Raw genomic sequence first — 14,296 nt, 5'->3', positions numbered from 1 at the left:
CTCCCTGCCCGCAGCAGTACGGGGAGCTGCACCAGTGCAGGGGCGCGCCCGACGGCAGCGCCCCGGGAGACACCAGGAGCCCCTCGCAGGTGGCGGCCTGCGACAGCTCGTCCTTGGGGTAAACGGAGCAGGGGGAGTAGCCACTGTATCCGCTTTGGCCGTAATAAACGTAAAACCCGTTCAACGGGGTCAGATCCGAGGATTCGTAGAGACATCCACAATCCGCGTGATTCCCGGGCACGGGCAAGGGAGGGAACTGCTGCACGGGAAAGGAAGGCTGATGAAACTCCTGTTTGGGGGTCGGGGATTTCTCTCCGGGTCTTCCGTACTCTGGCTTCATGGAAGCTTGTCCTCCCATAAGCAAAGGCAGTCTGTGGTAGAAGCCCTCGGTGCTCGCGTAGGAGCCGGACAGTGACTCGTAGGGGACGGGCTCTGTCGTCCCGTAGAGCCTGGAGGAGTCCCGCTGCTCCCCTTTCCCAAAGGTGCCCAGGGCCTGGCCTTGCCAGCCGTGCTGCCCGTCCATTTTTAAGCTGGTCGCTTCCTTCTTGGATTTGACACAGTTCTTCCTCCCGGCTTTGGCCCATTTGAGCATGGATTTCGAACAGTGGTTCTCGGACTTGCCCTCTCCGTCCGATTTACTCCGCGGCTTCAGAGGCTGGTCTTTCTCGTGGGTCAGCTTGAGGAAGGCCACGGCGTTGAGGCTGGCCAGTCTCTTTGGGGTGGGATGGTAGGAGACGGCTCCGTCCTCCCTCTTTGTCCCATCATCAAAGACCTCGTCCAGCGAATGCTCGCAGCTGTTGCATTTCTGACCGGGCTCGGGCCGGTTCTTTCCTTTCCCGGTTTTCACAGCCGGTTTCTCCAGGGCGGGCCAGTTGTCCCCAGCTTTGCACTGCAAGCCCTTCAGGGCACAGTCCCCAGCGGGTTTCCCAGAGTCCCTGCGGAAGCGCCTGCCGGATAACAAGCCATCGTCCCGTTCGAAGAGCAGGTTGTTCACAGCCTCCGCGTTCAGCGAGGCCAGGCGGCGCTTCCTGGGCTCTGATGGAGCAGCATCGAGGTCCTGCTCTGGCCCTGGGTAAGTCCCTGTGCCCTTCTCCCCGGGCGGATCGCTCTTCCCCGCTCCCACGGGCTGCACTTGTTCGGAAAACATCCGAACATCCATCCAGCTGGGAAGGTGCTTTTTTTTACAGCTCTGGCTCTGCTTGGACAGAGACCCGGCCACATCCTCCAGCCGGGTGAGCAGCACCTTGCAGGTCTTTTTGCTGACCGAGGGGAGCAGGCGCCGGCGCAGCGGGTACGTCTTGCGCACCTCGCGCGGGCTCTTGCCTTTGTGAGTCCCCACGAAGCCCCCGGGGCCGCTGGGAGCCTCGGAGGCGTCTCCGTCCCGCTGCTCCCCGCGCTCCGTGCCGGCCCTGTCCATCCTCCTGCCGCCCGAGGCCTGGCCAGCACAACCAGCTGGGTGTTTCAGAAGGAAAAGCTGTTTCTTCCGGGCATGCGTCATAGGATCAATGTCCAATCCTGGGAACGGACAGGAGAAAACAGCCATTAATGTCGCCGAGAGGGACCCGGCTCCGCTCACAGCACCCACTGCCAATTAGGGGATATCTGGGGAAGCTTGTCTTTATACAGCACAGCCTGTTTGGGTGATGGCCAGTTAAGCCAATTAAGAGACAGGATGCAATTAGTTAGATGTGGTTTAATATCAGGCCGTGGAACATGATAGTAATTAAAAGCAAGGTGGGGATGGCAAATGCCACAGCAGCTGGGAAAAGCACAGAGCTGTTCAACCCAACTCCCTCTTACGCTGGTGCCGTTCCCAACACTTCACAAATTCCCATCAAATTTCCGAAATCTGAAGGCTGGTAGAGGGCACGGAGCAGAAATAACCCCCAGTCTGTGATTTCCTGCATGTTGATACAGGCAGGCTCTTCCAGCGTTGTTTCGTGAGACAATTAGGCAAAAGAAAAACAGAAAGTCCACCCACTCGGGGGGGGAAGAAAACTTGAGCCATTAAACAGAGACCTGCCAACATTAATAAATTAAATCCATGCAAATCCCTGTGCAGGTTGGGACCTGGCTGCACGCTGCTCCTGTCGTTGTGTCTTACAAAAGTTGGGGACATTAAACACCAAATCACGTTGGGCAGGGAGGCCCCGAAGATACGTTCACGGCAGGAAAAAGAAGCCCCAGCTTCCCGAGTTATCCAGCAAACCAAAACCTGATCTTTAATTAAGGAATTCAAGAATTCTGCGGTGCGAAGGAGCACACGTTCCCATAAGAAGCTGCTGCAGGTCCAACGCTAAGACAGGATATGAGTGGGTGATACCAACCCATAAACGTTAAAAATGTCAGTCTAAATGAGTGATAGTGGAATAGATTTAATTAAGTCTGTCTCTGAGCATCAGAAACAGCAGAAAAGGACAATTACTTGCCTTCAATGGTATTTACGAAACAGTCAAATTCCATTTATTGGCACCAAAGAGCTGATCTTTGTAGCAGCATCCACCTAGGAGGGGTTTGCTTGTCCCTGAATCAGGATTTGGGCTGGAACTCCCCTCAATTGACACTGGTCTGCCACTTTTGAGGCGTTTAATTAAAGCTCCTACTGCTTTGGCAGTGATTAGAACAAAGCTCCCGAATTACAAGAACTGTTCATTTGATATGGTTTAATCAAGCTGATAATTAGATTATCTATTTGAAATAAGCTTGATGTGTTTTAATTGACTCGCTTATATATGTGTTAACTAAGGGAAATTCAGGGACTGAAACCCACTGGGGTTTGCACAGTGCTTTTCTGGATGTCAGGCCCTTCCTGGAGTGTTTTGGGGTGACTAGGCCCTTCCACCCTGTTAAACACGGGATATTTCCCAAGGCTGGTGCCCCGACAGGAGAGCTCGGTGGGGAGCAAACACTGATGCACGTGCGTGTTTTGCTTATCAGAAATTAGGGAATCAGGAGGATCGAGTCAGACGGATTTTCCTCCACAACTGGAATTCTTCTTGCACAAGAGGCCAAACTGAGCACACACCACCTCTGGAGTTTGGAAGAGGACTGTAATTTAAAAACTGGCTCGGGCAGAGCAGGGTTTGGCAGTGGCACACCAGGCATCCTGCAGATCCATGCCCCGGGGAGGACAGCTCTTCCCGGGCTATATGGACCAGTGGTTTCCTTGCAGCTCTCATCCTATTTTCTGTTATCCTTAATGAGAGCCTGAGCCTCTGGCAGAGGTGAAAACCCCAAAATAAATAGCCATGGTTTTTCTTAACCCAGCATCAGTCACCTCATTCTCCTTAGGCTTCCGCAGGTAGGAGCCTGACCTGCCCTGGCACCACAACATCCTGAGGGTTTAGTGCCCAAATCAGTTGGAATATTCATTAAAAACTGGGCACTATAGATGTGACTTTGTTCACACCACGGCTGCTCTAAAGTTAGGAAAAGCCCGGGGGAGATTGAGGGAAGCTATTTAAGAGAATCGGGATTGTTCAGCCTGGAGAAGAGAAGCTCCAGGGTGACATAAACTGTGGCCTTAGAGCGCCTGAAGGGGTTGACAGAAAAGATGGAGAGGGGCTTTGGACAAGGGCCTGGAGTGACAGGACAAGGGGGAATGGCTTCCCACTGCTAGAGGACAGGGTTAGATGGGATATTGGGAAGAAATCCTTCCCTGTGAGGGTGGGGAGGCCCTGGCACAGGTTGCCCAGAGAAGCTGTGGCTGCCCCTGGATCCCTGGAAGTGTCCAAGGCCAGGTTGGACGGGGCTTGGAGCAACCTGGGCTAGAGGAAGGTGTCCCTGCCCATGGCAGGGGGTGGGACTGGATGGTCTTTAAGGTCCCTTCCCACCCAAACCATTCCAGGATTCTAGGATTCATTGCCAGCACCTATGGAACAAAACCCATCCTTAGCATGCTGCACTTCCCAGAAGCCTTTCCACACCTCCCCAGTTACCTGCAGTGCGTGGATTGCTTCGGGATGCTCCTGCTGCCAGCTCACCTGTGATGCAGCAATCCCTTCTCTTCCCCCAAGCACAACACAGCCACGGAGCTTTTGAACGCTGCTCAGAACTCAGCCATCTGACAGGCAAGTGCATCATCCCTCAAATCAGAGCCCTGCCGAGCCTCCTTCCAGCGAGCATTGTGCTCCTGCCAGCTGGGAAGGGAGAGTGGCAGAGCTCTTCATCCTCTCTCCACCTTTGTATTGCTGCACAAAGCAAAGGAAAGCTGCCTGTGCCCACAAGTCTTCCAGGAAAGCACAAGATAATGTGGAGAATTGAAAGTGAAGGTGCTGAAGCCAGAACCACCCGTTTACTGCTGGTGGCTGAGGAGCTGGATTAATGCTGAGAAGACACTGAGGTGTAACTCTGTGGGAAATTAAAGTTCCAAGCAGCTGCATCCAGAGCCCACCAGGAATTTTCAAGCCAGTTGGAATTGCTGCCTCCTTATCATACAATCCCAGCACGGTTTGGGGAGGAAGGGACCTTAAAGTCCATCCCATTCCGACCCCCTGCCGTGGGCAGGGACACCTTCCACTAGCCCAGGTTGCTCCAAGCCCCGTCCAACCTGGCCTTGGACACTTCCAGGGATCCAGGGGCAGCCACAGCTTCTCTGGGCAACCGTCACCTGGCAACTCCTTCCTCAAACTGGACTAAACCTCCAACAGTTCTGAAAAACTGCCTCTGACAGCTGTTGAACCCAAAGCAGACCAGGATGAAGAAAAATTAAAAACACTTCTAATTTTCTGCTAGAATAAAACCACGACCCAAACAGCAAACTCAGGAGAGAGTTGATGCCTCATTAGCAGGAAAAGGAGCAAGTGTGATAACAGCTGCACGTTCTGTAATCACGCAGCTGCAGCATCTGTCTCTCCCTCTCCAGCACTTGATTGCAAGGGAAATTAAAGGAACTAGTCTGGGACTACCCCTTCAAGCCCCATTTCCTCTCCAGAGCTCCACCACGGAGACGCACGTTCCGAGGAGACGGTGCCAAAAGCACAGAAATTAAAGCTTTTAAAGCTCCTAATCCATTTGGCACTTCAGTGATACACAAAGAGTTACGACAGCACCAACCTCCTCTCCGTGCACGGCACCGCTCCGACGGCTCCCAGCCCCGTCTGCTTCAATCCCATCTATCCACATCCATTGGAACGGCTTACGCTGTGACAACAGCCCTACAACTGCGAGTATCTGGAGGATTGGCTCCTTTCTCCCCGCTGCTTTTACAGGAGACAAATTCCCAGTGCTCTAAGGAATGTGTTGCACGGAGGAAGCCTCCCAGGAGCTCTGGGAAATCCGGATAAATCTCAGCAGCATCAGGAATCCCCGGCTGAATTACCCAAACACCGCGCACGTCCCGAGAGTGGGAACAGCACTTCCATCTCAAATGTTCAGAAAATCTGTCACTGTTGGAGCCTGCAATTTGTCTTCCCTGGGTCCAGCCTGATTTTTCTCCGGAGACCCATCGAAAGCTCCATCATCCACACGCTCCGGAGAAAATTGTTTATACAGAGCTCATTAGGCTGCAGAAAGGGCTGGTTTCTCTCACTCATCACCACAGCCCTGACCATTGGACCAGAGCAGGATTAGATGGGATACAGGGAAGAAATCCTTCCCTGTGAGGGTGGGGAGGCCCTACCACAGGTTGCCCAGAGAAGCTGCAGCTGCCCCATCCCTGGGAGTGTCCAAGGCCAGGTTGGACGGGGCTTGGAGCAACCTGGGCTAGTGGAAGGTGTCCCTGCCCATGGTAGGGGGGTTGGAATGAGATGGTCTTTAAGGTCCCTTCCCACCCAAACCATTCCAGGATTCTGTGATTCTATAAAATACCAGATATATTAAGCATCACCCGTTCACACAGAATCGCCTGTTGCAAGTTTAAATAGGTTCTGTGTAAAGCTGCCATGTGACAGCTACACAAACAACAGCCTAAAAGATCCCTACAACTAATTTGAAAAACCAAGTCGAAAATATTCCGGGACAGGTTTCGCGGTCGTGTTTACAGAAGGAGCACCAGCTTTGCCAATCAAGTTAATCAAGGTTTAAAAAAAATAAAAAAAAATAACCCACACAAGCCCTGCTCATCTGATTTTTCATAGATGCAAAATGCAAACTGGATTCCTTGGCGGCAGAAGGCTGAGTCTGGTAAAATATCAATCACATGTCACTTTGCTCAGATAGCTCTGGCACCCTTCCTGTTCCGCAGACAAAACGGAATAACAGATTATTCCCAGGGCTTTATTTTGAAGAACAAGGTGTGAGGTTTTTCTATAGTAAATATTAAAGCTCTTCTATATATTACACTCACACCCTTCCACGGCTTTAGGAGCTTCCTCCAAGCTGCTCAGCCTAAATAATTCAGGCTGTACCGTGATCCCGTGTACGACACGTGTGGCTGCAAACTGTGCTGCCGGTGGGAATTCCAAGGGCAGGTGCATCCCTGCCAGCTTCTCTCCATGCCATCCTATCCCTGGATCCGGATTTCCCTTCTCCTCTCTCCAGTACATCACCCCCCACAAAACTCTCCCTGCACTCTCTTCCCAGTAGGAACTGTCTCGGGATCCAAAGGCAACATGTTCCTGCTCAACAAGCTCAAAAGTGGCTTTAGGGGAGAAAAAAAACAATGCAGGAAATTCAGGGAAGGGCAAGACATCCCTTCAATATAACATTCCACTAATCATCCTGAATTCTGACCCAAAATGCAACTTCAATGTTTTTTTTTTTGTTTCCTTTAAATAATCTTCATCTTATTTTCCCCACCTCAGAGTGTCCCTCCAAACTGCCTGTGCCCCATCTTAAGTGTCCTAATCCTTGGCACTGCAGTTCCAGGTATGGACTCCAGGAGTTATCATCTCTGAGAGGAGTGCAGAGGACAGCCTGGATTTTAAAATTTAAATAACATGCGTGGTTATAACCTCGACTGAAATTTAAAGGAGCCTTAAGCCCAAGCAGGCAAAACAAGGCTCTGTTAAAGAACAAGTTCACGTCATATTTTCAAGGATTCTTGTGTTCTGACTCATTCCCAGCTGAAATACCCTGACCAGAACTGCCTTTTCAGACTAGAACTGCAATCTGGATTATTTTCAGTTTTAGAACAAAGTTCTTCAGGCACTACCAGCTTTCCCTCTGGAAATACCTTCTGTTTCTCTGTGGTTTTGAAAGCAGTGGCACGTTGCTTCGCCCTCAGCTGGGTTACAAGCTGCCCATGCAGCACAACAGCTCTCTGGGATTTCACGTTTCCTCCATCAAAGGTTTTGATTCCTCTTTCTATTCAAAGTTTAACAGACATTTCAAAAGAAAACAGACTTTCTACTTCTTTATTCTCACTTTCTGACCATCACTTGAAACACCAGAATTAAAACCCCACACAGCCCCAGCTGAGGACAAGGGTGACACGGGACGACTTATGCTGAGCACTTGTCCACTTGAGAGCTTCAGTCCCAACCCAGAACTCAAGTCAAGGAAAGATTTTACACAACTCTCACATTCCCCCTGGAATCCCTGGAACCAAACCCTCTCCTTCCCCCACGTCTCATAAACCACAGTGCCACCCTGAACCCCGAGCAGAGCTTAAATCTGAAGCCAATTTTGCTGGATTTGAACTGAGAATTAAAAAAATCTAATTCCTTCCTGTGAGGGTGGGGAGGCCCTGGCACAGGTTGCCCAGAGGAGCTGTGGCTGCCCCATCCCTGGAAGTGTCCAAGGGCTGGACAGGGCTTGGAGCAACCTGGGCTAGTGGAAGGTGTCCCTGCCCATAGCAGGGGGTGGAAAAAGATGATTTTTAAGTCCTTTCCAAGCCAAATCATTCTGGCATGCTATGAATCAGAGAATGGGTTGGGAACTTCTGAAATAAAAGTCCAGATGTGGCTTTAAAATAAACAATTCTTTTTTTCCTTCACAAAATGCAGCATCAATCACCACCACACTTACAATGTATATTCACACGTCTGCTGGAGACACGGTTATGACCGAGGTAGAACTGCCAAGCCTAACTAAACTTGCTTTAAACCTTTCCTCCCTCTCATTAATGCCAGAGACAGTATTTACAAATGAATAACTCACAAGGTAAGCGAAGAAGTTCCACTGGAAATGTCACAACTGCACTGGTTTCATGCGTGAGGTCAGTCCAAGGGATGGTGCTGACGCCTCAAAGGACAACAAGTTCCTTCATTCCTAAGGTGGTGTTAGAAGAGAATCACTGAAATTTGGATCAAATTGGATAATTTAAGCCCAGGAAGTGGAGGGACTCAGCATTGCCAAAGGTCCTGAGCAGAGCCAGAGGAGCATTTCTAGGGGCCATCAGCCGGCACGGTGTTGCCATCAGAAACCTGGGGAGAAAACTCTCAGGCAGGAGCTGGATGTTGTAACACGTTAAAACACCAGGAACCACAAGCCAAACACAGGCAATTCAGCCACTCTGCTCTCTCTGACAAGGAGAATCCCGCTCACTGGAACAGCGCTTCCAGGAGAGCCCATTTAACTCCCATTAGGAGCTGCCCCAGCTCTTTCATCCCTTCCCCACATCATTAGAGGTGCACTTAAACACACAGGTTTGCTCGTGCCCCGGGTTTGATCAGTCGTGGCAACAAATATCACCTTTAAATAGACTGGACAGGGTTTGCAGCCCACGCTGGCAGTGATTTGGTTTATATCCACTCATTAAGGTGCATTAATGGACCCGCACGTGCGTGACAGCCCTGGGCTGCTCGGAGAGGCAGCGATTAAACACACCCGGCTCGCACAGCCGGGGCCGGGAGGGGACACCTTCAATCAGCTGGGCCACATCAGCTCCAGCACACCAACACACTGCTTGGATTTTGTTCCATCTTGTACAGCCAGGAGGAAAAACGGACTAAAAAAAATCAGGACTGGTTAAGAACAATGACTGAGCCACACACCTGGTCCCCGGAGCTCCAGGTTGAATTCGGGGCAGGGGGGTTGGAAACACTTCCATTCTCACATCAGTGCAGGTCACCCTGGAGCCAGTGGGAACTCCAGAGGATAAACCATCGGATCCCTGGCAAAGGAGCCTAATTACAGCTCCCTTCTGGGGACCACAAAGCTTTTAAAGAGTTTTATGGAAATGGCAAGGGTGCCTCCAACTGGATTTTCAGGAAGGTCCCTGGAAGTCAGGCTGTGGCGAGTACTGGGGAGAAGATTGCTACAAGTGCTACAGAAGCTGTTCTGCACAAATGATGCTTTGATACTTCAACAACACCCCTCCCACCACCACCATGTGCTTCCTCCAACTTCTAGGAGAACATTCCTAACAGGAAAAAAAAAGGCAAAACTTTTGAGGAACTCTTAGCACTGCCTAGTGGAGAAACAAAAAAACCAATCAGAATCACCCCCTTGATTATCAGCTACAGGATTTGAGAACATTAACTGCACACTGAGATGTTCAACACGTGGAGCAGAGGGACGGGGAAGGGAACGATCACACATCCCAGGCACCCGCGCAGGAAAAGATGCAAATGGTTTGGAGCTCCAGGCTCCGAGGAGAGGGGTACAAGGAGAAAGCATGTGAAGCCAGACCACAGCAAATGTGACCAGAGAGGCGATCCCAGAGGGATTCCTGAGCTGCACGAGCTGCCAGCTGAAGCAGAGCCAAAGTGGCAGCAGGAGCCCCTCACAGCTACCGGGCGAACAGAGGAGGAACTGGTAGGAAGTTTCCAGGAGCTGCTGGAAGATCCAAGCAAGCTGCAGCCAGCTCTGCTTTCCCAGGCTGTGCCCAGCGTGGAAGGGTAAACAGCTGATAAGCAGGAATGTGCTGCAGAGCCCCCCCAGCAGCCAGAACCCCCCCGTTATCCCACAGCCCCGGCCCAAGGACGATCCCCAGTGCCCGTGCCCAGCACACACCTCCCCACAGCCAGTTTTCCTGCTGCCGGTCCAAATCTTGGGGGGATTTGAATCAAAGAGGATCTGACGCCGGACAACAGCTGCAAAAAACTCTGAGCTGGGGAGTCTGTGCCTCACATTGCAGTTACAATGCACAGGGAGATGATGTATCCACGCAGGATATCCCCAGATACCAGAATTCCAGCTCCAGCTATTCGTCACAGTAAAACATTTGAAGCCAGCAGCATTCTTTAAACTAAAATGACAGATAATATCCCATTTTAGAGCTCCAAAGCGAGATCCTCATTTCAATAACCAAGACAAACACTTTATTTAACAGCTGTATTAACAGGTAGAAATACACTTCTCTCTGGAAAGCCAGGCACACTTACAGTCCTAGCTTCTGCAGGATTTAAACTCTCAATTAAAGGTGAATTCCTGTAAATAGGGGGGGAAATCCTCATTTCTTCCAAACAGAAACCAAGCACTAAGTCTGATATTAAATTTACCCAAACATTTCTTTATATGCATATAAAGACTCCTCTGGGTCCATTCACAGCTTGCTTTGCTCAGCTGAGGGACTGCACAAGTTTTCATACAGCTCCACGAATTTTCCAGCCTGACACGTAGAAAATTAGGACCTCACTGTCCAAACCCATGATTTTAAGCATTCGAAGGGGCTGTCCAGGGAGGTGGTGGAGCCCCCATCCCTGGGGGTGTCCAAGGAACGACTGGATGTGGCACTCAGTGCTCTGGGCTGGGGGACAAGGTGAGCATCGGGCACAGGGTGGACTTGATGGTCTGGGAGGGCTTTTCCAACCTCACTGATTCTGGGATTCTGTGATCTCTGTGGGAAACTGCAAAGCTCTACGAGCTGGACTGAGACCTTGGGGGAAGCACCTGAAACCACTTTCCCCTTTCTTATTTTAATGTTTCATTTACGCACAACAGAAGCCACTCCGAGAGGAACCGTCTGACCCCCAAGGCCTCCGAGCACTGCTCTATGCAGGGTTATTACAGCAAACTGGGTTTTAATCATATTTAAGCAGTGAAAAGTCAAAAGTGCTGCTGCTGTGCTTTCCCCCTTTGCCCCTCCACGATCCACTTCTCCCCACTGCCTCCCATGGTTTCCTTGGAAACGTACGCAAGCTTAAATTGGATTGACATTCACTCAGTGGACAGATGGAGTTTGGAACAGCCTGAAATTCAAGGCCGAGTCTTGGGATACGTCACGTTATCAACGCAACGACCACCCCCTAAACCTCGTGGGAAGGTTAAGGATCCCCTAATTACTCCGTAAGAGCTCCGAGGTGGCACCTCAGGAGGGTCAGTGCCCACCCATTGTTCTGTCTGAAAGCACCGGCCGAGCACGCGACCAGTTGTGTCGGGAGGGAGGGAGGGAAGGATTTAATTTTCGTTAAGCACTGAGAAAACAGGGAAGTTCTTAAGCTCATTAGTGGTTTCAGGCAGCAGAAACTGCTGCAGATCACACGTGGGCTGAGCACGGACTGCGATGCTCCATCCGCACTGGAATTAAGCCACTCGCATCCCTAACTTCGTCCCTGGGCTGAAGTCATTCCTGACAACTGGTGCTGACCCCGAGAGGGGCAGGGTTTGTACCACGCCTTTACAGCCCCAGAGGTGCCAGGGCTGCACCTCCAGCAAAGCTGATCATTTATTCTCGAGTGGGAATTATCCCCTGGCTCCTCTTCCACCATATGGGAAGAAATGGAAGCGGGAAGAAATGAAAATGGGTTTTTTTGAAGGTTGGCTAAACAGTGCCTTCCCAATCACACTGTCTAACAGGACTGGAAAGGATTCACCTCTTTCCAACCAAAACACAGGGAGGATGGAAAATCCCAAACAACTACATTCCTAGAGATCTTTGATATAATCCAGTACCTAAGAAAGGGAAAGATGGGATGACAGGGCTCTTGCAGGGGACAAGGGGGGCAGCCAGCAGTTACTGCACATTCTCCCTCACCAGGTGCTTGGTTATTGCAGGTACCACCCCTGGGAATTAGGGATTTGCCAGAGAGTTGGGGTTACCAGGGGACTTGTAAGGAATAAATCCCCAAAACACCTGGTTCACTTCTGCTGCTTGTGCAATCTGCTGAAATCTAAGGAATTCCCAGTTTGGGATTTACCTGTCCAAGTCAGGATTTCCGTACCACGTGGCCTTTAGCCAGCATTTTAAGGAAATCTCCTTTTTTCTCTGTCTACAAGTGATTGGAGCTGCCAAGTCCTTTTCCTTTAAAATTCCTGCTCACCTTGGAGAGAGCTCTGCACCTCCTTACTCTGAGCCACCTCCAGCCTCCAATCCTTCCACTGATTTTGGCTGAGCTGAACAAAGGAACAAACCCAAACACATCTCTTGCCTTAATTTTTGAGGAGTTTTCCTTAATTAAAAATAAACCTCCTGCTGCCCCACTAGTTCCCTCCACGAGCCTGCGCCTTCCCACCTTCCTCCTCCTCCTCCCAAACCTTCCGTGTTTATCAATATGTGATTATTGCAGCCTGTTCCCCACTGCCCCCAGGTGCTCTCCATCCTCCCTCCACAGACGCCTCCTCTCCACCCCTGCTCAAACCCTGTTCTTTTTTTATGGAATTCCCAACCAGTGAGAATGCACTCAACCCACCCGCTGCCCTAGCACAGCAAGCATCCCAAAGTTATTCCAGGGATGTGGATCCTGCTCCACTCCAGGGGCTACGCTGGGTAGCGAATTTCCCCGGCGAGGATCCAAGGGTCGGGAATGCGAGGGTGCTCCCGGCTCCGGCAGCATCCGCCTGCTCCGCGGCCACTCGGCCACGCTCCCTCCAGAGCCCAACTCAACCATCTTTTCCTCCCATCCCCGGGACTCCCCGTGTCCCTTCCCCGCTGCCAATGGGAGCCCGTTCCAGGTATTCCGCAGGCGCCGGGAGACACAATGAAGCCGAGCGGCGATAAAGCCGTGCTGCGGGAAGGCAGCCGGAGCTCCCGATTTCCCGAGCTTCCCACAGGCCACAGGCAGGAACAATAGAAGGCCAGGCACGGTGCAGGGAGGAAGCAATGCCCGGGATCTCGATGCTTCCCCAGCCACCGGGGTTTTATTTCAAGGATGATAATCCAGACACTGAAAAATCAGCTGCCAGCAAAGGGCCTTTATTCCAATTATTGCCAGGAAAACGCCTGCTTTTCGTTCCTAAGAGCATCGTAAATAATTTGAAATATTGAGATACGGGCAGCTGCTAAAAGCCAAGATCTTTCATTTAAAAAAATTAAAAAAAAAACCCCAGGCTGCTGAGCTGCAGAGTTTCAAAGCCGAGCATGAGGAAAAACTGCTGGAAGAACAATGGGTGCCAGCGAGCGCTCCTGGGATGTGCCTCACAAAGGGGCACACAAGCTAAAAAATCATCCTTGCCTTCAGTCACACCTTTGTTCAGGAGAACTGGGACACGAGGAATGCAGCACCCGGCAGCAGCATCTCATCCCTGAGCACGCCAGGTCTCACACAAATCCCACCTGCGCCACGTGCCGCTTCCCAGAGCGCTTCCATCCACGGCAGCACCGTGCCCAGGGAACACAGCAGCAGGAAAATCCCACCTGGGCTGCACCACCCTCCTCTGGGAAGGGCGAGGAGAGACACACAAGGGACACGGATCCCAACGCTCTGACGCCCCGCTGATCCCCCAGGCTCCTGTCACGTGTGATAGCAAACACCCCCCAAATTCCTGGGCTGCCCCAAAGGCACTGGGAGTTTTAAATGGCACACAGACCAAACGATTCCAAGCAGCCCTCGACAAGACCCAACCACGTACCCACCTATGATCTCAGGCAGAGCTTTTATAAAAAGGTGATAAAAGCAGCATTCCCGGCCGTGCCACGTGGGGAAAAAAGCACAGCACTCCGGCCCTGAGCACGCCGTGCTCCTGGGGAGCTGACACACATCCCTCCCAGGGAATAGGTGTTTATTTAGCTGCACACTCAGCTGGACTCCCAGGGGGACTGCCCGGTGCCACCGGACTCGCGGGCTGTCACACGGCTCATTCCCACATTTTTTAATTTAAGGAAACGTTCGTGCCTTTCCCCATCCCCAAGAGCTCTCAGCACTGCCAAAAAGCACCACTCGGAAACCAGGCAAAAATCCTGGCGTTATTTTTGACCCACGTGGGGTTAATAACCCCCCCCACCCTGTGTGCAGCATGTATACAATGTATTCCATGCACACAGATACCTGGCTGATGAAAGGGAAAACGGGCTGATTTTTCCTCATTTTCAGCTGCTCTTCTCCAGAAGCAGAGCAGACCTGCTGCCCCCACTGAGGGGCTTCCACCGTGATTTAACTCAAACTACAACTGTATAATTTCCAAAGGATAATACCGAGAGATCAGAGATTTTACAAGGAGGTTCAGGTTCGGTTCCCTCAGCTGACTGCACTTCTTACACCCCACCAGCTCTCCATCCCCTGCTGCTACAAGGGTTTCACCCACATGGCAAGAG

The 14,296-nt window shown here is 51.3% G+C and overlaps 1 protein-coding gene across 1 annotated transcript in view; it reads right to left on the bottom strand.

The window, feature by feature from the left end:
- Positions 1-1,514, bottom strand: part of BAHD1 (bromo adjacent homology domain containing 1) — a 12,186-nt gene extending 10,672 nt beyond the window's left edge. Inside the window, exon 1 of the mRNA XM_029963821.1 lies at positions 3-1,514. Coding sequence (XP_029819681.1) covers positions 3-1,498 — 1,496 coding nt within the window. The 5' untranslated portion in view covers positions 1,499-1,514. The remainder of the gene's footprint in view (positions 1-2) is intronic.
- Positions 1,515-14,296: the final 12,782 nt, after the last annotated feature.

This window comes from Manacus vitellinus, unplaced genomic scaffold, assembly GCF_001715985.3.
Source record: "Manacus vitellinus isolate BGI_N305 unplaced genomic scaffold, ASM171598v3 scaffold_63_pilon, whole genome shotgun sequence".
NCBI classification, from domain to species: domain Eukaryota; kingdom Metazoa; phylum Chordata; class Aves; order Passeriformes; family Pipridae; genus Manacus; species Manacus vitellinus.
This window is presented reverse-complemented; position numbering and strand designations above follow the sequence as displayed.